Source organism: Harmonia axyridis, chromosome 3 (genome assembly GCF_914767665.1).
Source record: "Harmonia axyridis chromosome 3, icHarAxyr1.1, whole genome shotgun sequence".
NCBI classification, from domain to species: domain Eukaryota; kingdom Metazoa; phylum Arthropoda; class Insecta; order Coleoptera; family Coccinellidae; genus Harmonia; species Harmonia axyridis.
This window is the reverse complement of record NC_059503.1, coordinates 30,901,152-30,925,412: the sequence shown is the minus strand read 5'-3', so window position 1 is coordinate 30,925,412 and position 24,261 is coordinate 30,901,152. Positions and strand designations below refer to the sequence as shown.

The window sequence follows — 24,261 nt, the reverse complement described above, 5'->3', positions numbered from 1 at the left end:
CTCCACAGTAATAACAAATCTTAACATTTTTGTTCTATCAACAAAAAAGGTACAAATGACTTAAAAGTCAACAATGGCTTTTTATTTCAGAAAAATCAATATATCGATGAATGATCATTATCACCTTAAATTATTTCATTAGTTTTATTTGGTTTTGTAGAATAATGATATATTCAAGACAAATATACAAACATATACAGTAAAACAGTTTTTTATTTTACAATAGTATAACATTCTATATCGTTGGGAATTAAACATAATTTGATTTTGAGAATTGTTTCATGGTTTTTAACATTTTCAAATGCATTAAAGTTTTGGAGGTGAAATATTAGGTACCTGACTGACTTTTCATCCAAGCTTGTACCAGCAGAGAATGATAGGTCAACAACGTAGAAAGTTTTATAAAAAGTACCCCAACTTGTATCAGTCTTTTGTGCTACAATTGAATTTCATCGAGACAAAATATTTTCTTATTATCAGTTGACGCTCTCATGAAAGATTGCGGAAAATCAATTGAACACAAGTTTAACAATATGGCTTTAATTAAGAATTGAAAACAGTGTATAAGGCAAAGTTTTACTTGGTCATTCAAAGTACTCATAATTAAAACGCATTGTAAAATGATTAATATTTATGAAATAATTATCAACAAATATATACAATTATTTTCCATATGTCAGTCCTTTGTACAAGGAAAAATCAATCTAATATAAAAATCAACATCTGATCAGTTTTCCAAGAATTTAGATTAAAACCTGAATCTTCAATTTATAATAACAAATAGATAAGAAAAATATTCTCAAATTCTCATTTTCTACTTTCTTGATACATAAAAGTGTTTGTTTAACTGTTTCATCCCAACTTAATTGAAAAACAGTTAGTAAAACTTCTATAGTCTTGTACCAGTATAGAGGAGAAATAAATTTCAATCAACTAATTCAAATATGTAAATCAACATAACATTTCGTAAAACCCCTTTACTGATAGCATTTCTTGATTAGGAACAGATTCTAATTGCTCCATTTCTGAATAAATAATGAACATACAAACAATTCATATGGAATAAATAAATTTTTACATCAATATCAAACATTTGTGATAGGTGGTATCAGAAATCCATAATTATATCCGAAGTAGCTCTCCAGGAAGGACTTTTTGTTAGTCTATTTCCTGTCTAGGGACATGTCTGAAATCTACTCAATTTATGGCACTCTACAGTAAAAAAGAAATTAAGTTCTATAAAATGACTCCAGAATTGAATAAACAAAATTGCCTATAAGGAGACCACTTTATAACCATATAAACTGGAGAATTTTGAAATGATTAGAAGCATCTTTGAAACACTAATTTTACTTGTTTTACATTAACTGAAATCCTGTAAATATTTATATTGTATTTATATTGTGTTTTTTTTTTGGCAAGGTAGGAAAAAATAGTAAAGTTTTGAAGTTATAGACTCCAGAATGATAAAACAGATTCCCTATTCATTTTTTCCCATAAAAAGAATCATGAAAAATTCTTGGTTTGGCCTAAGAAATATACTTAAAAAATAAAATAAATATATTTCGGTAATAAATAAAGGAATATTTTGTATTCAATGAGAAATAAACACTTTTGCCAGATTGGTTTATTCAATTATATATAATAATCTCAAGTGGTGGGAAAAATTATTTGAAGATTCCATCTTATAATTAGGAGTTTTTAACTCTTCAACTACCACAGTGGTTTGACACATAAGTATCACCAAAAATTTGGCAATATCTGTCAACTACATATTTTGATCAACAAAACCAATATATGTGAAGCAAATTTTCAAAAAATGAAAATGGTTTAACAATAGACCGTCCCTGAAAAATTCCAAGATCATCAACCACCCTCACTCAAAATTAACCAAAGAATAGGCGACAAACATAATCATCTTGAACATTACATAACCGAACTAGCAAAAATTTTAAAGGACACAACTGAAAAAGAAAAATGTGCCCCATTTGGTAAAAGATCAAAAATAAAGAGAAAAGGAAAAGTTAAAAAAACTTCCCAATTATCAATATTCATAATGCAGACTAGGTTCAATCAATTACAACATACGGCAGGATCTTTAGGGTCTCACCGTTATAAGAAGGCCTTTCAATACACTCATGCCACTCAGCAAAGCCTCTGTACTCACTATCACCTGTCGTCCGTTCCTCAGGAGATGACTCTCCTTCTGAAATACTGTACTTTTTGTAGTTTTCTTTTGGTAGGTCACCTTTCAACTTGCATTCGCTATATACATTAGGCACTACGTTAACGTAAAGACCGTGTTCGTCTTTGTCTATAACTTCATCATTGGATCCCACTAGAGGGTTTCCATTGACATTTGGGAGACACATTTCGCTCAGTTGTTTAACCCTACACTCGTCTACACTGTCTAAACAATACATGTCCGCGTAAAAAGTCTTAGCAGGGCACTTGTCATCTTCAACAAATTCGAACTTGCAAGATGGCTCCAGTTCTTTCTCTGCTGGCTCTTCTTCTACAGAGAAGTCAGACTGGTTTTCTTTGAGAATGCAAGAACAACTAGGCTCCTCATCCTCTTCCTTCAAGAAGGATAGGTCCACTGGTGGCAACTGAGCCATTATCTGCTCCAGGGATAGGGGTGGAGGGCCCTCAGGTTCTGCTGGAGCCTCATTGCTAGGCTCTGACTCTTCCTAAAAATAAAAATTCATTCAGAAATAAAAAAATTTGATTACTCATAAAATAAATATTACACCACCACTGAACTATGATTCTATCTTCAAGTGAAGAAACATCTAGAAACCCCCCCATAACAGTTTCTCAGGAAAGATTCCTTGATACAGTTCTTCATGTATTAGTTATTTGTGATTACCAACATATATTATAGAAACAATATATAGTCACCACACCAAATTGACAAGAGGATTTTGGGGTTTAGCAAGCAATCTATTAACAAGTGTTCATTTAAATTCGTGGACAAGAGTGCTGTGGAGAGATTAGAGATGATTATTTATGATAACCAGGAGCGCTCAACTTGTACCATATCACTAACATTTGTTAGCATACTTTGAATCTGTGAAGAATATGGTACAAGCTAAGTGTTACTTGTAATCACAGAAAATCAACTCTAATTTCTCCACGGCACTCTTGACCACGAATTTAAATGAGCGCTCGTTACATAGAAGTTAATAAAAAATATTGCCAATGATAATAAATGTAAAGTAATATGTATGTAATCAACCAAAATTCACATACATATTATATTGTATATAAAACCAGAAGTAGACTGAAAAATGTAAACAAATTCGCTATTACCGTAAAACCAACTAAGCAGATTAGTGGAATCTAGACTAACAGACCTAATTTTATATTCTAATTATGTATGAAAATAGATATACAGAAAATAATTTGGACTTGAACAAGATTAAAGAAAACTGAATTAGTTGTCTCTAAGTATGGAGTTGTTTATAAAATCAACAATTTTAATAACACAAAGTTCAATTTTGCACTGAAATGAAATGTTAAATATTTGTCATTTGAAATTTAATAAATTTTTCTAGAAAATAACTGATCCAGTATGAAATGAACTTTAAAGAAGTTCTTTCAAAAATCATAATGTTGATATTCCCATGCAATAATTCATTGAACATTATCTGTATAGTAGTTTTCGCAGTAACTTAGAACTTAGTAATACAAATAATATTGTTAACCCCAAAATATGAACTGATCAAGTATAAAATCACATACATTTATTTATTTAGTAGCTTTCATACTTAGTACTCATTAGAAACAGAATTACGCTGAGATTGAGAGGTTGGCTTATGTTTTATAATAATAATAATTTATTATTATAATTATTTTTAGGAGTGCAATGGCAAATGTTAAAACTGACCTTTTTCTCACTGGCATTGATATCATCAACAACTATGATTTCCTCCTCTTCCTCCTTGGCCTTAGTTTGGTTACTTAAGCTCTTGTCGTTGATCACAGACCCAGATTCGATAACCCTATCGCTTCTCTCACCTATACTTGGCTTCGACGAAGTGAATCGGTTCTTCTGCTTGGATCTATTAGAGTTTGTGTAGAGCCTCTGGTCAATCATTGACACGCGTTCCGTTAACTTGGCGGCTCGTTCGTTCAGATCTTCCTTTGGCTTCGAATTCAATGGAGGCAGACTCAGAATAGAAGAAGAACCTTTGTTCTGCAGGCCTGCTATGAGCTCTTGGGTAGTCTTCACTTTAGAGTTGCCTCGAGACATGCAAAGACTACCAGGCACTTTAGAAATGGCACTTATTGAACTGTCAACAGTTAAGGTCATTTACATCATACTTTTCAAGGTCAAAATGGAGCTACTCTCCATATTCAACAAGTAAAAAGTTGATAAATTGGAAATGATAAAAAAATTGATTGGATCATCAGCTTAAAATATCTTACTTGGAAAATTTCATTTCTATTCTGGTATCAGAAAGATTTTAACTTGTTGCTACCCTACATAATAAGATAATCAGAAGAGTACTGTAGTACAATGGAATACTAAATATATCATAATGTATATCATGAGGTATAGATCTTCAAAAATTCTCCATTAGGTAATTATCTTTATTGCTTTCATGAATGGAGACTGTGTTCAAGTATTTACAGAAATGACTGTATTTATTAAACACAGCAGAAGAACCACCTTTAAGCTATTACAGCTTACTTAAAATACCCTTCAAAAGAGAGCAGATCTATATGGAGTATCTAAAGAACTTGGTAAGAGGCAATTTTTAAATCTACCGAATAATATACAATTGACCTTGTGAGAAAAATTACACAGCATATTCAGAATGGTAAAAAAAATTAAATTGAAGATATAAAACCTTAACAGCTCAAAGCTTATAATGGAAGATTAATTTTTTCAATAAATGAAAGGACAATTTTAAGTTAGGGAAATAATTAAGGTTAGTGTTTGAATTTGTAATTGAAAGGTCAAAACGTTATACTGCAACATCACAAAGTCACTTTCACACTTCAACCTTTTATTCAGGTTCTTAATACTAGTTATTCTCAGAAATTATTTGCTGTGTAACAATACAAAAAGGTCAATTTTTGGAAGGAAAATAGACACTAATTAAAAATTAGCAAAGGCAGCATCTAGACTCACCTAGAAACTGCCAATTTACTTGCTAAAGACGACTCTGCATCATCCAGCAAATTCCGATGATTCTTAGAACCTTTTTTTCTCCCCCTTTTTTTAGGTAACTGCTGCTCTAAGGGAGGATCTTGCCTAAGAGCATCAGGAAGACTAGAGTTTGAGTCAGAATTGATCATAATCACCCCCGAATTTGTCCTTAGTTCCTTATTCACATGTATTGCATCCTTGAAGCTGCAGTTTGAATTGTCAGAAAAATCAAATTCCGTTGACTGACCGTTCATTTTTGGCCTTTTTGCTTGAGAAACATGTTCAGGTGTTTCTCGAGCAGGTCTTTTTCTACCTTTATCTAAATCTGTTAATTGTCCTGTCGGATAAGCAGATTTAATCTGACCATTGTTATCCGGTAACAACATGTTCTTCCATTTTTTGACCAATTCTTTTGCTCTCTTTGACAAAGATTCATTTGACGTCTTCTTTCTCAATTCATTGATATATCTCCCCAGTCTGGTGGTCTAGAAAACAATGATTCATTGAATATGTTTTTTATTATCAATTCAAAAAGTATGTGTTTCAAAGACTGCTCATGTTAGAAATCAATCCAATTTATTTGAAATGTAAATTGCAATTTCTTTCAGGTGAAAAAATTTGCTTAAAACAGTCTTAATTAACTTCCAAAACAGAGAGTTTATTATGAAATCAACATCAGTTTGAAAAGGAATAATTTTCTTCTCAGAAGTAATTACAATAAATGTCATGTGTTTTTCTTCAATTTAATTTCTTAAATGGCAATAAAAGGACTAAACATTACGGTGAGTTTGACATATCTAATATCTTTTCTGAGATGATTCTACTGAATATCAAGGAACACATCTAGCAGGTAAGAGTTAAAAAGAACCAGAAAAAGGCTAGTATTTTGAATATATTTTTTATTTTTCACTTCAAACTACGATATATATTAGGATATTATTTTCATACATTATTTTTCAAATTTCGATATTCATCGATCACTATATCGAAAAACACAAAAACACATGAATTATATGAATAACATGAGAGATGTTTCAAGCTACAATACATAAATTGAATCTGAATTCAGACTATCAAGAGAAAATTGAACAGAAAAGGCATAGAATATTGGCTAACCACAAAAACAAATAGTAATCTAAAGTTGGTATAACCTATAATCGAAGAACACCTGATGAAATTAACTAATATTTATCATACAGGTACCATAAGGATGAAACTAATTACTAAGAAATCTCTTGGTGAAAAATATTTCAATTACTTAACTACCAATACACATTAAATGAAATGGGTACTCTACTTTTGGATGAATGGGTATCTTACCTCCAGTAATTCTTTGGTAATAGAAACTTTTTCCAGAATAGATATGATTTCAACGACTGCAGGCATATCGACGACCTGAAACAACAAATAATTACAAAAATTAAAATTGAAACTTGTTCAAATAAATGTAACACACTCTACAAGTTTTAGTAAATATGGAAAAATAAACAACTATAACTTAAATCAATATTTTTTTGTAGATATCTATATAAAAAGAATGAAATCACTAAAAAGTCTCTCAATTTAGATTCATAATGACTTTTCATATGTAAAGCTGTAAATTGACGAGCTCTATTTGACGTTGCGAAACTATTAGCTGCTTATCACTATATTTGGAAACCCTAATAACAAATTAATGAAAATTTAGAATAAATTGATGAGAAACATCAATTTAAAACACTCAAAACACTCAGTTCTTAGATAATGTAGAAATTCCAGCACATCACAATCCACCTGGTTCAGAAGCTCGTAATGGTGAACACAAAATAGTTAATATTTCACAATTCAACATTAATTCTTACATTATAATTATTGTCCAGTGATCGTAGTAATCTCTGAGTTAATTCTGTTACGTTATTCTGCATTTAAAGTTGATCTGTAACGAAAAAACCGAATAATTTTTGCCAGAACTTTGAGTAGCTCTGTTCCACAATAATGGCGCTGGTACATTGCGCTTTGTGCAGTTCTCGAGTCTGCACTGTGTAAAGGGGAACATGATGTACCCGAAAAGACTGAGAGGGGATTGGAACAGCGAATCCATAGATATATAACTGCGCATGTCCCTAACCATTTCCTTGGATTTAGGGAGATAAATATCCCAAGAGAATTTTTTTTTTCGTTCACATTTCCGTCCTTGTGTCATTCAAAAACACATCGTCTATTGAACAATTCAGTTTACTTGATCACTTTATGCATTCAACTGTTGCACGAGCAACCTTTTCACCACTAAAGTTGTGAAATAAAGGGACAATAACAAGAACAAGTGACTTTGGATTTGTTACTGAACAATCCTGTTTTGGCGGCAAATTAGAATTTCAATATTTTTATTTATTCGGTTATAATTATCAAAGAGTTAATTGAAAAACGATAGAGGTTGTTCAAACTAAAAGTATAACCAGCAGTACACTGCATATACAAATAGGCACAAGAAGTGTACTTGAATGAATAGATGGTAACAGAAATGTTTTATTATGAGTTGATAAATTGAATGTGTACTAGAGCGAACCATATCTACATATATTTTTTTCATGAGAGAAATGAAGATTTAAAAAGTAGCTGAAAAATTAATATTATAATATATATTTGAAAATTAAATTCTGTTTTCAAATTTGAAAATAGCAAGGGCGAGTTCGGAAAATCAGCGCTGTTGAACGCTGTGTCAACAGCGCGTTCGTAAACTATTGATGGTTCAGCGTACGATGGATCCATCGGGTTCTTAAACGTTTCTCGAATTCAGCGCTGGTTCATTCGATGTTTCATCGGTTCCAGCGAAACGAAAGACCGATGTTTTTGCTGAATGAGGGGTGGTCTCGTCCATAGATAAATTACTGTCAATATAAGTTTGGTTATGTTTATTATTGACCTTTTACCACAGATTACTAGTCTGTGCTTTTACATTCGACGGCTGTGTATGTGTATTTGAAAAATATTGAATTATGATGGAAGATCTTTTACTTGAATTATTATCGGATCCATTGAGTTGCAGCTCGGATAGTAGCAGTTGTTCGGATTCAGATGAGGAGTTGTTAGTTACAAAGTTATCTCATAAAAAAATGAGCTATACGGCTGACTTTCCGAACTCGCCCCAATTAATATATTCTATTTAGATAGACTTTTTGGACAATAAAATAATAAATGAAATTGGTAAATGAGAATTATGATAAATTTTATTAGGTGACTTCGAAACCATTTATTTTGATCTCTTTATATTTAAATTTAATTATATTCTGTGCTAGGACAGAATAGCACACTATTCTACCACAGAACACTAAACACTAAAATATATTTTTCGTTAATCTATGATCTATGAAACACCGAATTTTAAAAATAAACACAAAACCACAGATTACTGATAATTTTATCCGTAATCTGTGGTACTGACAGAGTAACTGACATATCGACTGTGTTTACTGTTTACACAGTTTATTCTTATTTAAATAACAAAATGCCTACGTAAAATTATTCCAAGAATATTTGAACTCTTTTTGGCCCCAGTTATCAATATAATCGAATAAAAGTTCAAGACTTTAATTCACTAATTTAGGTGAATTAATATGAAAAGGAGTCCAAATTCTCTCGAGGACATTTGCCTCGATATAATTGCAGATAATATACACTTATATGTTTCATATAGCCTTATATCAGACTTAAGGGAGGATGATGATGCTATATGCGGATGTGTTTTTAAAGATCCAAATATATTTCTAATTCAACCAATTTCTGAAAAGTTAATGAACAGATTGCTTGAAAAAAAAATTCTCTCCAACTCCACCCTATACCTATTTACAGGACGCAATACTACATTAAGAACTGTAAAAATAAAAGATATTAGGGTGAACAAAGGTGGAATGATGTTTTTGAAAAGTCATAAGATTACAGACTTAGAATGTACCAGTATGAAGACTATTAGCATAGTTGATATTATAGGTCAGTAAAATCATGTTTCGAATCCTTTGAAGCTGGAAGTATATGAATTGGTTTCAGATTGTTTGAGTAGCTGGTCTATTCAAAACTTGAGTAGTGCAAACTTTGCTAAATGTCACTTTATGGATTCTTCAAATTTTTGCTATATGGTAAAAATTTTGTCGTTCAATAAACTAAGAAGCTTGGGTCTGGCCTATACAGAATTAAATCAATTTTGTTTCAACATGATTTGTACCGATCTCAAATTTCTAGAAAGATTGGATGTGTCTGGGACATATATAACCTCTTTAGAGCCCTTAAAAAATCTTCAACATCAACTTAAAAGTTTAGTATTAGCTGTAAGTTCATTTAAATTAGATCTACAGTTTATCAACACTCATTGAACACAATACATTTCAGGATCTACCTAATGTTAATAATTTAGCTTCAGTTCTTAGTGAAATGTACAAATTACAATATCTAGATGTTAGTATAGTGGATGAAAAAGTAGATGATATTGATTTAGGACAGTCTCAGGTTGCTCAACTTCTCCAGTTCAAGGATAATATGCCTAGTTTGATCTCACTAGACATATCAGGGTGGAAAGAACACATCCCTAAAGATGTTCTATATAATTTCATAATGACTCATCCTAAATTAGAGTTCTTAGGTATTGTGTTCAGTGAATTGATGTTTGAACCAGCTTTCAGTGAACAACAGTATTTCCAATATCCACACCATTTGGTTATTAGTGGTTTAGGAAATAAAGATCAGATTGCAGTAAGTAAAACTGTCAAGATGTCAATTTCTTAAAAAAATAAAACTATTGGATTAATCCTTTTCAGGTGGCTCTACAGAGATATAAAGATAGAGCAACCTATATCCAGAAGGCATTATATCATCTTTTCCAGATTACAAACAGGGCTTCACCAGAACCATTTCCAGAAATGTTTGAATTAGTTCTTCCCGTGATGGAAAATCATCCTCTAGTGTTTGGAGTTCAGATGGCAGCTACAGCCTGTCTCTACAATCTCACCAAGGGTGAACTTTCAAAAAACATTCACCCTAATCAACTCAGTAAGGGTATAAATCTTACTCTGAATGCAATGAGTAATTTCCCAAAAGAGTTTCAACTGCAGAAAAATTCTTTGCTAACATTATACAATGACAGAGTTTTGTTGGAAGTCAGTTTCAACAGATCCAAGTGTGCTGTTTTAGTCTTGGATGCATTATGCAAATTTTCAGATGACAACGTCTGCCGAATGGCTGCAGCAATATGCAGCATTTTAGCATCGAAAATTTCATCAAGAGAAACTTCTCAACTAGGATCTAAGATCAAATATATGAGCAAGTTATTGGAAATGGTGGCCAATAGAGTGAAGAATGAATTATCAGACATTACCTTGAAGTTTACTCTTAGCGCTCTCTGGAATCTGACAGATGATAGTCCAGATTGGTGTACAGTATTCGTAGTTAAGGATGGCGCTGTCCTTTTTCTTAAAGTTCTTCAGAAGTTCAAAAATGACAGTACTATTGAGCCTAAAGTGTTGGGGCTCTTGAATAATATAGCGGAAGTTACACATCTCCGACAAAGTTTAATGCTGAATGAGTTGATCAACGAATTATATGGTTTATTGAGATCAGATAATATAGATGTTAGCTATTTTGCTGCTGGGATCGTTGCTAATCTCGCTTCAGATGGAGATGAAAATTGGATAGCTACTAGTCATACTAGGGAGGAAATGTTAAGAGAAATTGAAGATGCTATTATGCAGTGGCAGGTCCCTCAAAGTGAGATGGTCGCTTATAGGAGTTTTAAACCCTTTATACCATTATTAAATATAGACATGGACTATAGAGTACAACTTTGGGCCCTGTGGGCGATTCATCATGTTTGTACAAAGATTCGTAAGTTGATTGAAATCATTTGTTAATCAGGATGTTAAAAAAAAAGGTGGCCCTCATTGTTAGGATAGGTGGGACACTACCAAATAAGCTGTTTTTTTTTTCAGTGAAAAATGCTGGTTACTGCATCTCCATTCAAAATATTCAGGTTGCTAAACGAAAAATTTTACGGACATTTTTTAGGATTATATCGAAACCACTGGCATCATTGTAATGAAATTCCTCATGAATATATTATGGCACCTTACACATGGTATGAGTATGTTTTTAAGAGGGGTCTATACCGTTTCAGCGACAAGCTCAAAAATAGCTTTATTTTACGCTAGATTTATATGAGGTTTTCACTATTATTTATTTAAAAGATTTTTGTCATTGCGAAAAGTCCTTATTTATCATTTTTTTGGGAATGGAAGAAAAAATAATTAGATGAATTCTTTATTGAAGAATAAATATATGCATGATACAACTTTTCGAACAAACATTTATTTTTGTAAAAATTTTTACATAAAAATATTATAGAAAAAGTCTTGTCAAATGCTGAAAATACGGTTCTTCTAAAATTAAAAATAAAGATGACAAAGTGTATTTTGAATCTTGCATGTGGTAGAAAAGAACAATAAATCAGAGGAACGTTTGAAATTACTGCACTCATAATGAAAAGGGTGTAGTAAAACTTAGTCAGGTCACGAGAATACCAAGTTGTATAAACCCCTCTTAAGTCTGACTCTCATAAAGGGCGCTGCATGTACCGTAACGTAACTTTTTTTAATCATTACTGAAATTAATGACATTATATGATAAATGTCAATAAATTGATGCATAGTAGGCATTGACTTGTTCTCTTTTAAGAAGGCAGCACACCACAGTATATTGTTTTCGGTGTTGTAGCACTATTATCTACATATAAGTTTCTAATTTACTCATGCACAACGCGTACTGTCTGCAGAAAAAAGTTGAAACTCCTATAAAACTACATACAGAACAATCCAATTCTGGCATGTTCAGCATGCATGCTTTATATAAAAAAAATGAATTTAGTATTGGACTTTACACCCAACCAATTTTCATCAAAATCTGAAAATAACTCTAGAATAGAATGGATATGCAGTCACAAATTGACACGAAATTAAAATTGTTCAGAATGGTCTGAAATTTTGAAATCAAATAGCAAATATTATTTCAATATCATCATTTAAAATTGATTTTTTTGCACATTCCTTGTTTTGTTTATTCCAAAAATCGACACAGAAAATTTTAATATTTTGGTAATATCCAATTGTTGAGTAGTATATTTTATGTTAGACGAAAACTTGATAATAAACTATTTATTCCAGCAAAACGTTACTGCACTATGCTTAAAGAGGAAGGTGGAGATAAATTATTGCATGTGTTGATGAATAAGCCAGAATCTCCAAAACAAATTAGGACATTTTCTTATCTAATAGTGGGAATATTAGAAGAAAACTCTATTTAAAATTCAATTTCTTCGATGAAATACAGGTTGAAAATGGAATTATGGCTTTGGTAAATAGAATTGAAATAATTTTTCACAATTAACAATGAGCATGTTATATTGCTGGATAATGCAGGTTACAAACTAGATTGTTTTGAAAGATTTTGAAATTATTTAAATATATTTACCCATGCTATTAATGAACTAAGGAAGTTCGTATTCAATAACAAGCAGGTCTGTTGTGGAATTGTCGGTAATGAGGCAGGACAGTGTCTAATCTTGTGTAAGTTGCGTGTATTTCTCTTCGTTTTGATAACAATTGAATAAAATTTATGTGAAACAGCAAATGCAGGAAGAATTTTTGAACTAATGATTAAAGGAGTGAATTTCTCCCTTATTTATATTAATTTAAAATTTTTATTGTAAAACTAATTATTCTATAGATATTTTATGCTGTTTTCACATTTGGTGATATCGATATTTGTGGTATTTACAATTATTTCATAAAATGACATATTTATTGTTTAACTTATTCTATTTTCTGAAAAATTTCTTGAAAAGTTTTCAATTCGATTGTTAAAAGAATTTGCTGTTCCGTTATTTGTTTATTTGAATGAATAACTCAACATTCAGTCATATTGTTTATGAATATGTAATATATGAATTTTATTAAGAATTATAAAGAAATAGAAAGATAAAACATTTTATTCATATCCTCATAAAATAAATGCAAAATCATAACAATTACACCTCCTCACCAAATAATGCTTCTGTTTCTGGACTCCGATTCACAACTTCAATATTATAAAATGCAGCATGAAGCATGATAATCATAAAGGAAGCACCCAGTACCCAAAATATTGCTGCATGTACACCAACCAAATATAATAATGGCATCGTTAATATACCAACAACCAAAAATCTCTGATTTTTTGAGATCTCCAGTCCAAATACTTTCAAATTCTTACTTTCATAACATCTGTTCACATATCGGTTGATGTAAAAACTTCCGCAAAGGGCAAGAAGTATTAGTGGTGAAGTAACTCTAAAAAAATTAAATAAACAATATGCAAAAATAATTTTCATGAATCATACAGGCAATAAATTACTAAACCTAGTGATACAAATATATAGTTTCCATAAAAGTACTCTATATTTTTTTTTATCCTTTTAGCTGTTCTTGGAAGAGAGGGTGCAGTTTTGAAATTGCTTGTGTTAATGAATTCCATCCATGGTCTTACTTTTTGACTGGATTGTTTAATCAATTCTTTAAAATCCGGAATTTCATTTGGTACATGGAAAAATCTGGAAAATACTCGAATAATATTCATGACATTGCTAAGGCATTTTTATGAAAAACCTTTGAAATTGTGTTACTTTTGGATCTACTGAAACAGGAGTACTTTCAATATGTCCTGATAAGTCTACTGATGTTTCGCCCATTTTATTTTAAATTATAATTAATTTACTGAAGAAATGAAACATGAGAATAATTTTATTGAGAATTTGACGTTTATCATAGAAATTCTAGCAAATAAAAAGGAATTAGGAGGATTTAGTTTTAAATTGACATATTTTGGTTTACATGTAAGGACACCGAGTGTCAAATGACGTCACAAATCAGCTGCTGGTTAGGGGGTGCGTTCATAAACTTACTCGAGTAAGCTCGAATTACTCAGAAGCGTTCATAAAGTTACTATGCTATACCATAGTATAAGGAATTCCTTATACTATGGCTATACACTAAGATGCATAGAATCCCTGGTCACTGGTGTGATTCGATTTTGTTTCAGACTTTTTGAGAGACCCACCTGTTGCTTTGGTGTTCTGTAAGGTGGCTCTCTTCAAAATTTCACTGTGAAATATTGTAGATAAGCAGCCATTCACTCTCACCTGAAAGGTGCGATTCATCAGGTAGGCCCTTATGAGCCAGATTAAGTGCGCTGGGCATTCCAACAATTTAAGCTTGTATAGAAGACCCCTATGCCAAATGCTATCAAAAGCTTTTGTAATATCCAGGAATAAAGCAGCACTGTGATTTCCCATTAAACGGTTCACCTGGACATTCGAAGTTAGTAAAGTTAACGGATGAATGGTTGAATTCCCTTCCTTAAACCCGAATTGATAGTTTGGAATTTTAGGCTGACTTCCATTTGAACAAGTTTATTTATTATTTGTTCGAGATGTTTTCCCAAAACAGGTAATAGCGTTATTGGACGATAACTTCCCAATGCACGACCTGCAGTATTGGATTTTGGAATCGTGATGATTATTCCGTGTTTCCATTCGTTAGGAAAGTAGTGTGAATTGATACAGAACTCGTAGATTTTGATGAGATATTCGTGTACAGTTGGGTTCAGTTTGCGTAAAAGTTCTTTGGTGATATTGTCGTGTCCTGGTGCTGTGCTTTTTCCTTTGTACATTGTTTCATAATAAAGTTCCTCCTCCAAGCACATCAACTCCATTACTGGCTCACTTCGAAAATAGTCTGTATACCACTTGTTTACATCATCATACTTTTGTTTGTCATATTGTGGAGTGCTTTTCTCACTGAAAGTGTCCTTGTAATATGTCGCAAAGATTTCTGCTTTTTCTTCATTTGTTGAATATAAAGTGTTGTTTTCTTCGATTGGTCCAGTATTTCGAGTTTCCTTATATCGAGTCAATTTCTTTATTTGTTTTCAATAATCACTTCCTCTACTATCATTTATTTCATCGCAAACTGCCATCCACTTATGCTCTTTATATTGTTGTATCAGGGTCTGGATATTTTTGTTAAAGTAATTGATCTCCTTTTTGACTTCAGTACTGGGGCTTCTTAGATAATCTCTATGCATTTTCCTCTTTTTATTTATTAGTTTGATGATGTATGGTGGTAATTCATGTACATAATATTTGGTTCGGAGGTCAGGGCTGTTTTCATGCACTGGAGATGTCAGAATAGAACTGAATTGGAAAATTTTTTGCTGTGTTATATGTTCTTTTAAAACTCCATTGACGTAAGTTACTAAATCGTCATTAAGTTTTTCCATGTTACATTTCCTTATGTTCTTTCTTGCTGGGTACTCCTGAAGGATTGGTTTGTTCAAATCAATATAAATTTCGATGGCATCATGTTCGGTACCGAGATCAGGGTGTGTTATTATTGACTGTATATTATTCTCCATGTTTCTGGTATATATCACACGATCAGGGGTAGTATCTGGATTGTTGGCCATTCTGAATGTTGGAGGTGTATTAGCCATTTTGAATGGAGCTTTCTTTAAAAACTCAGTTATCTGCTTGTCTTTTCTGGGGTTGACATTAAGATCTCCAATTATCATGGAATATTTGTAGAGGCAAACTTTGTTGAAGATGGTTTGTTCGATAGTAGAATTTGGATGGCAATACACCAGAAAAATGTGAAGCTTATCTTCAAGAAAGGGGATGGAAAAGTGAGTTGCTTCGTTCAAAGGGTTGTTCATTTTTGGGGGATTTTCTCTAGTCATCCTTAAACCAGGATGTGTCTGAATTAGACTTCCACCACGAGTATTCTTGTTGACGACTATCCCATTTCTATGTATTATATCCCAGTTTCTATATTTCGTGTTGGTATTTTCTTTTGTTTTTGTTTCAACAAAAAGGGCGCATTTTTATACCTCCGCCGATGGGTTGTGTGGGTGAAATAGATGAAGGACTTTCCAGATAGAACATTAGAAGATAATGCCTGTTTCCTGAAAAATGGGCCACTGTATCGATTGAGTATTGGTCAACAAATCTTTTCCTAAGTTTGGCAATTAGTTCTTCCCTGTTTGTATTTTTACTTTTGTTCAATTTGTGTATGTATGTGTCGATTATCATGTCATGTATCGTTACGACTGAATGTAATTTTGTGTTTCTCTTTATTTCTTTATCGATTTCCATAGACTTTTTGTTGAGGGGTTTTATTTGGCTATTGGGTATGCCATCTATCTGTTTCGTTGGTCTACGGGGGCATTTTAGCGACCAAGCTGCGTGATCCTCTGAGCCACATGAAACGCACTTTGGAAGAAGTTGACTGCTACACTTGCTGTACTGATGAGAGCCTTCACATTTGGTGCATTTGATGGGACTGGTGCAATTTTCTCGAGTGTGTGCAAAAGATTGGCAACGGGAGCAAGGTTGTGGGATTGGTGCAGGTGGATTGCTAGGATATACTGGGTAATATCTGTGCTTGTAGAATAACCCTTCATTTAGTAGTCTCTCGGATGATTTTAAGCAGGGTGTTATAATTCGAATCATCAAGGTTGGTTCATTTCTTGCTCTTGCTATAATCCGTTTACAATATCGATGTTCCACCTGCATGCGATGGAGATATTCGCTGATTTCTATTTCTGAAATATCAAGTTCAACCGAACCAACCACTACACTGTATGAAGCATAAAATTCTCTGGTTGTTGTTGTGTTGGTTTTATTTTGGGATGGATGTGTTTCTTTAAAATTTTGAATTTTTCTTCTTCTGCGACAAGTTTATTGAGGGTAACCACTATTGAGTCTTTATTCTGATTGGTTTTAAGTAGAAATCCTTGTTTTGTTGATAGAATAGAATCTTCTGAGTTTGGGTACTCGCCTTCCCATATGTTGGAAAGATCTTTGGGTAATAAGGATTCAGCAGTTTTTATATAAAATAAGTGCTTATATTGTTTATTATAGTAATTTCTTTCATTTTCGCGGAATAGTTTCTTTTGTTGATTAGTTTTGTTGATTCAATATTGGTGGCTTGCAGTGTATCTGGAGAGTTATTTTGAACGTGTGTGTGAATAATGGAATTCCCTTCTGTTGTTTGATCATTTTTTGTGGGCCTCACATGGCTCCGATAATTGATAGGAGGTGACATTTTTATGTTAGGAATTTCTTGTACAGGCGGAAATTGTTTTTTGTTGGGATTTAGCTGAGTGGGCGAATTTGGATCTCTATTCCTCTTTCTTTTGTGGCGCACTTTTCTCCATTCTCCATTGTCTTCAATCTCTATTTCAGAGTATTCACCATCACTCGAAGAATTCATCATAAACAGAGATTAATAATTTCGTTACTTATCAACACCGTTTGCGGACCGTCGTATTTGATATCTGATCCTGACAGATGCTCAACATCGAATGTATTAATTTTATTAACATTAAAAATACTGAAATTTACATATGTATATTGAAACTGATGTGATACAATTTGAATTCAAATTATTCATTCCATGCTTCAATAGGGGTACTTACATTTTATTTTATTTAATAGTAGAAACTGGTAGTTATTTCTATGAATAGAATTAGGATTTTATCAATGAAACAATATAAAATTGAATATAAGATTCTACATTCGAATTGTAGACGCGCGTTTTGACGAAGTTGATGTTGTTTTGGTATACAATTACATACATAGATACTTTTTGCTAGTTCAGACAATTTTTGGGGTACTTGTTTTGATTATTTTTCTAGTGGATTTTAAATCTTTGGATATTGGATAATCTACGGCGTATATTTACGCCGTAGATTTTCTATGTTGCTCCAATTGATGTGTGTACATTTTTGGAGACCAGATTTCAAAGAATAGAAAGGCTAGTTGGTTCGCAATTCAGAATCAAATAATATTTGACCTCTGAAATAGAGAAATTTTTTGAACGGCAATGCATACGGAACAGGAAAGCAAAATTTCAAATGAAAAACACCTTGCAATGGATTGAAATGACGCCATTAGATTTCCTCCTTGAAAACAATTCGTATTAAGTTTTTAACGTCTCATCTAATTCTAAATTGTTTTTGAGGAGGAAATCTTTTTAGATTTTCTAATACATAGATAAATACAAAAGTTGGACCCCTTATCTATTGATAAGGGGCCCTACTTTTGTATTTATCGATGTATTATAAAGAGTAGTCTATTATAAGCGGTTTATAAAAAAGGGTTGAAATCACAGAACACTAAATGAAATTCTATATTGGGTTCTGTGGTTGAAATTACTCATGTAATGAAAAGTGGAACCGTTGACATAAGCGCGTGCTTCCTATAAATTTTCCTTTAAATTGATTAAATAATCTTAACATATATTGATATTTGTGTGAGTAAATTTCTTAATTCCCACTAATTATTTGTGGTATATTGAATTTTCAAGGTAGGACTTTCTGGGGTCAGTTATATTAACTCTGGTGTCATCTCTACCTACTGATAAGAGTTCCCTTTTTTAATGGATTGGAACCCGGGGGGGTCTAATGACCCCCCTAGATCGCCTTTGTCTCCCAAAGCGTTTAATGCATTAACACCTACATCTCAAAAAATACTCAACAATTTGAACCTAGGTAGTGATGGTTCTAATAAGGACTATCACTCCCTAGCTGACTTAACTATCCTTTCAAGGGAAATTCAGTCGGTTAGAGCAATTTTTACCGATGACTTGGAAGTTCTCAATGAGGCTGAAGAGCTCTCCCAGTCAATTTCTCGTTTAATTAGATCGAATGCTAATGCCCCCAAAAAATCTAAACTTGAATTGAAATACAGTTTGAATGACTTTGGACCATTTATGGTGATAATTGAATCTAATGCTGTTGGTAATATCGGTAATATCCATCCTATGAATTTTGCCAAGAAATTAGCCGCCTCAAATGTCAAAGGAATTAAAAATATAGCTAAAAGAGGTAAAAAAAGAATATCTATTGAATTTGATCTCCCTGATAGGGCGAACAATTTTGTCACTGAGAATCCCTTCTCTGGTGACCCTGCAATAGACGTGTTTATTCCTTCAAGAATGGTTACAAGCAAAGGTATCATTAGAAATGTTGGTTCAGAAATTACTAAGGAAGACATTGAGCTTCATGCCCACTCCAAAGTAAAAATATTAGATGCCCGACAACTCAACCGAAGAACTGTCACTGATGGCATAGTTTCCTACGTCCCCTCTTCTACTTGGATTCTTACTTTCCAGGGCAAAAATCTCCCAGAAAAGATTGCCCTTTGGGGCTGCTTAAGGCACGTTTCTCTATATGTTGGACCAGTTATCCAATGCTACAATTGTCTGAGGTATGGACATACCAAGGCCAATTGTAACAATCCATCCAAATCTAAACGTTGCAGGAACTGCGCTGAGAATCATGAGGAACAAGAATGTCCTGACCCCTCCCATCCGAAGTGTGTTTTCTGCTCTGGAGAACATGCCTCTACTGATCGCTCCTGCCCAGAGTTTCTACGCCAGAAACAAATTAATAGATTAATAGCGATAGAGAACATTTCATATTTTGAGGCTGTTAAAATGATCCCGAAAAATTATAATGCAACTTCTCCCCTCTTGCGTAATGACCAATTCTCTTTTGATCTGAGGCCTCAGCTGTTTCCACAGCTACCCTCAAGACTCACTAACTCGGTTAGGGACTCTGCTGTTATTTCCGTCCATGACAGAAGAAATCTCCTTGACAATGGGACTTCCACCCCTCTTTCTTATTCCACAGCCCTGAATAAGAAAAGGAAGAAAAATCCGCAATCTCCAGGATATGACCGAGATCTTCATGAATCTCAGTTATACAACACTTCCCTTCCCTTATCCCCAATACTTGGGAGCCCTTCTCATTCTCAGAGTGATCAAATACCTTCCTTTTCTGGTTCCCCTCTCTCAGATGAATTAATATTTGAAATTGTTTCCAAGCGTCTTCAAAATAAAGAAAATTCCGAGTTTATAAAGAGTCTTTCTGTATTATTTAAAAACAATTATCCTTCAAATGTTCTAGAAGATAGCATTCCCATTCCCACTGTTGAAGAGTCCATATAGTTCTAAAATTTGTTCGACTGTTCTCTTCTTTTATCTCAGTCTCCCTCACCTCCCTCGGCCTTTCCATGTTAGACATTATACAGTGGAACATAAGATCAATTCACTCTAACATTGACAACCTGAAATTGCTAATAGAAGAGAACTCCCCCAGTGTAGTCATGCTTCAGGAAACGTGGCTTAATGAATCCCATAATCTCAGGGTATCAGGATTCTACTCTCTCAGACAGGATCGAAGCGATAGAGGTGGTGGTATTGCCCTTCTAGTCAAACTTGACCTACCATTTGTTCCAATTGATTTTTCCAACCTTCTTGTTCCTGATAGAGTTCAGCTCCAAGGTATCAAAGTAGCCTCTCCTCTGCTTTCTATCATTAATGTGTACTGTCCCCCCAACATCAATCTTCCCATTTCTTTTTGGAGCAACCTGATGGATAGTATAACTACCCCATTTATGATTGGTGGTGATTTTAATGCCCAGAACCCTATCTGGGGTTCTGGTTTTCGGAATCCCAGTGGTAAAGTCCTTGAGGATTTTATTCTAGGTGAGGATATATGTATCCTAAACAATGGCTCTCCTACCAGAATCTCCCCACCAGGCGAAAATCCTAGTGCCCCAGATATCACATTATGTTCTAGCTGTCTTAGAGTTAACTCCCAATGGGAAGTAATTTCTGACCCTGGAGGAAGTGATCATTTTCCACTTATGACCTCTCTCTGTTTTTTCCCTCTCTCGTCCCCTCCCTCTCATTCCCGATTTTCCTCCAGAAGGTTCAACACCGCCCAGGCAGATTGGTTCAGATTTCAGGAGGTAATTGACAATAATATTAGGAATAATCGCCCTAATTCCATTCTAGAATTTAGAGATCTAGTTGTTGAGGCTGCTGAATTCTGCATTCCCTTGAGGAGACCTTTCCAACCTTCTTCACCAACATATAGGAAATCGTGGTGGAATGATGATCTCTCTTTAGCTGTTAAGAGAAGATCTGATGCTTTCAGAGCTTACCTTCGTAATCCTTCAATGGAGCACTTTCTCTCAGCTAAAAGCATCCAATCAGCAGTCAAAGCTAAGATCAGAAAGGCCAAAAGAGAATCATTCAGAAGTTTCTGCGAAGGTCTGTCGCCTTGTAATGGCAGAAAATTGTGGTCAGATATATCCAGATTCAAATATGGTTGTAAACCCTCTGCTCCTCGAACTTCCTCTCCCACTTGTGGTCAAGAAATCCTTTCTCGCCTGTGCCCTCTTTCAACCCCTGCTTCAGTTCAGTCATCAGCTCCCACTAACTACTCTCCTGCTCCTTTTCCCCCTATCACCCTCGATGAACTGTCCTTGTGTATTAAGTCCAAGAAGGAGTCAGCTCCAGGCAAGGACGGTATAACATACAATATGTTGAAGTCTCTCCCAATCCATTCCAAACAGGTGCTAGCTGAGTTATTTAATGATCAGCTTTCATCACCTCAGATTCCATTATCTCTGAAGGATACTATCATCATTCCCATATGCAAGCCGGGAAAATCCCCAGAGGACCCCTTGAGTTTTCGTCCCATTGCTCTCACCTCCTGTCTCCTTAAAGTTCTTGAATCTTTGTTAGCAACCAGATTAGAGAGAGTGTATCAGAAATCGATAGACGATCGTGAACTACAGTTTGGTTTCCGTAAGGGAAAGTCCGTTAATGATGCCCTTTCATTCTTGATTTCAACGATTTATGCCTCCTTCCTCAGAAACGAGTTCGTGATAGTGGTGTTTCTGGACGTCAGACAGGCCTATGATTCGGTTCAGTTTGATCTTCTCGAACGTACTTTACTTTCTATGGATCTCCCACTCTCGGTTATTGAACTTATCAGATCTCTTGTAGTCCAGAGAAACATATTCCTGGTTGATCCCCTTACAAAGGAACTTATTGGTCCAGAGCAATCGAATATAGGGTTGGCTCAGGGCTCCCCAAAGGCTCCAATACTTTTTAACATATTCGTCAGTGATCTCCCAAATGTTGTGAATGTTCCAGGAGTTACAACTCTGAAATTTGCAGATGATAAGGCAATAATTGCTTCTGGTCCTACCTTTGATTCTGCATTTGAAAAAATGTCCAAAGCCTTGGTATTGGTAGAAAAATGGTCAATGGCAAAATCCCTCCAGTTATCTCCGGAAAAATCCAAGGCATTATGCTGCCATAAAAATAAGGTCCTTCCACTTAAGCCTCCTCTTCGCCTTTTTAAAACTGCCATTCCATGGGCTGATTCCGTGAAATACCTGGGCGTTTCGATTCATCAGAATTTGAATTGGTCTTTACATATCTCCGATATGTGCTCGAAATCTCTTCAGGGTATAAATGTTATGAGAGCATTGTGCAGAACCTGGTGGGGCTGTCATCCAGCAACTCAGCTATTGTTATACAGGGCCACAATTCGACCCTTCCTCGACTATGGCAGCCTTTTCTACGGAAAATGTTCCAAAGTTCTTCTGAAGAAATTGGACAGGATCCAGTATGCCGCTTTGAGAGTGGCTATGGGCTACATGAAGTCCACTCCTATCCCAATCATACTTGCAGAAAGCAACGAGCTCCCTCTTAAGTTTCGTCGTCAGTTCCTTGCGTTAAAGTTTCTATCCAAGCTGTATAGACTTCATAATGACCCTGTTCTATCAAAGGTGTCTTCAATTAAACACTGGTCAACTCTGGGTAATCCCCCTCCCATAGTAGAGGTCCATTCGCTCCTGTCTAACTCCGAAGACTTTTACTCCTCCTCTCATCTGCCCTGCTTTGACAGAGATTTAAAAGTCCATACCACACATATTGGCTACTACTCCCTTGGGCTCTCAAAGTCTTCACAGGACAACGCTTTATCCTTTGAGGTTGCTTGTCTGGAAAAATTCCCCAATTTCGACAGAGTTTACACTGATGCTTCCAAGTCCCCTTCTCATACAGGCATAGGAATTTATAGCCCTACGGGTATCTCAATATCGAAAAGACTTCCAAATCACTTTTCCATCTGCTCCGCTGAACTGATTGCAATCCTTGAGGCGACCTGGGAAATCAAAAGAAGAAATTTTAAAAAGGTTCTTATTATCACGGACTCCATGAGTGCGTTGGAGAAAATTACTAAGTGGAAGATTTCCGCTAGTAATGATCATATTACACTAGCGATTAGAGACAATATTCTGTACCTCTGCAATAATTCCTGTAATGTAAAACTAGTTTGGGTTCCAAGTCACACTAATATAGATGGTAATGATAAAGCGGACAATCTTGCAAAAACAGCTTCAGAAAACTCTGTTATTAGGAGGGCTCATGTTAGTGAGTTCTGGCCTTCTTTCAAGCGAATCATTTGGGAAAGGTGGAAGCGTGAATGGGGGGAATTGATGGGAAACCGTACCTTTTCGCAATATGTATACCCCAGATCCTTAGGCAATCGCCCTTGGTTTCTGGATGCGGAGCTCTCTAGAGGCAATGTGGTCACTATAAATAGATTGCGCTCTAACCACTGTTCTTCTCCTTGTCATCTTTATAGGATACATGTTGCTCAGACCGATTTGTGTGCTTGCGGAGACAGGGGTGATATCCCTCACATATTCTTCAATTGTCGGGTAAACTTGTCGAATTGTTTGAAGTTTTGCAGTGACCTATATGAGGTTAAATCCATAAAATCCTACCCTATTAACATCTATGATTTGATCTTTTCTGAAAATGTTCTCGTTTATAGGTTATTGTACAACTTCCTGGTGGCCTCAGGAATCCATTTATAAAAATAAAGGAAAGAAAAAAAAAAATAAAATAAAATAAAAATAAATGTGTTATGTGTATCATCTGTTCCCTAATTGGTTTTCCCCTCATGATACCTTCCTTGTTGTATTTTGTGTGCATGAGGGAACCCTTCCCTACCTTCACATGCGCCACGGAAACCTTGCATTAAAAATTATAATAAAAAAAAAAAAAAAAAAAAAAAAAAAAAAAAAAAAAAAAAAAAAAAGGGAGAGAGAGATAAATGTAACGTGAGAAAGTTGATCTCCAATAATAGCTCAGTATTTAACACCTTGAATTGGGGCCAAT

The 24,261-nt window shown here is 34.3% G+C and overlaps 3 protein-coding genes across 4 annotated transcripts; 1 reads left to right on the top strand and 2 right to left on the bottom strand.

Annotated features, from left to right (window-relative positions):
• Window positions 1-195: 195 nt before the first annotated feature.
• Window positions 196-7,226, bottom strand: LOC123675168 (mediator of RNA polymerase II transcription subunit 26). Of its 2 annotated transcripts, none has more exons than XM_045610465.1 (5): window positions 7,000-7,226; window positions 6,479-6,553; window positions 5,141-5,643; window positions 3,890-4,295; window positions 196-2,690 (listed from the first exon to the last, which is right to left on the bottom strand). In XM_045610465.1, exons 1-5 carry the CDS (start codon window positions 7,060-7,062, stop codon window positions 2,070-2,072), a joined length of 1,668 nt encoding a protein of 555 aa, XP_045466421.1. In that variant the 5' UTR covers window positions 7,063-7,226; the 3' UTR covers window positions 196-2,069. The 2 variants fall into 2 exon arrangements, with proteins under 2 accessions (XP_045466421.1, XP_045466423.1); XM_045610467.1 differs by having other exon boundaries at window positions 3,890-4,262.
• A 1,349-nt stretch (window positions 7,227-8,575) lies between these two features.
• LOC123675164 (protein zyg-11 homolog B-like) lies at window positions 8,576-13,153 on the top strand. The gene is made up of 5 exons (XM_045610458.1): window positions 8,576-9,124; window positions 9,182-9,459; window positions 9,521-9,880; window positions 9,946-11,008; window positions 12,340-13,153. Exons 1-5 carry the CDS (start codon window positions 8,752-8,754, stop codon window positions 12,477-12,479), a joined length of 2,214 nt encoding a protein of 737 aa, XP_045466414.1. The 5' UTR covers window positions 8,576-8,751; the 3' UTR covers window positions 12,480-13,153.
• Window positions 13,146-13,956, bottom strand: LOC123675165 (prenylated Rab acceptor protein 1). The gene is made up of 3 exons (XM_045610459.1): window positions 13,819-13,956; window positions 13,554-13,763; window positions 13,146-13,503 (listed from the first exon to the last, which is right to left on the bottom strand). Exons 1-3 carry the CDS (start codon window positions 13,899-13,901, stop codon window positions 13,203-13,205), a joined length of 594 nt encoding a protein of 197 aa, XP_045466415.1. The 5' UTR covers window positions 13,902-13,956; the 3' UTR covers window positions 13,146-13,202.
• Window positions 13,957-24,261: the final 10,305 nt, after the last annotated feature.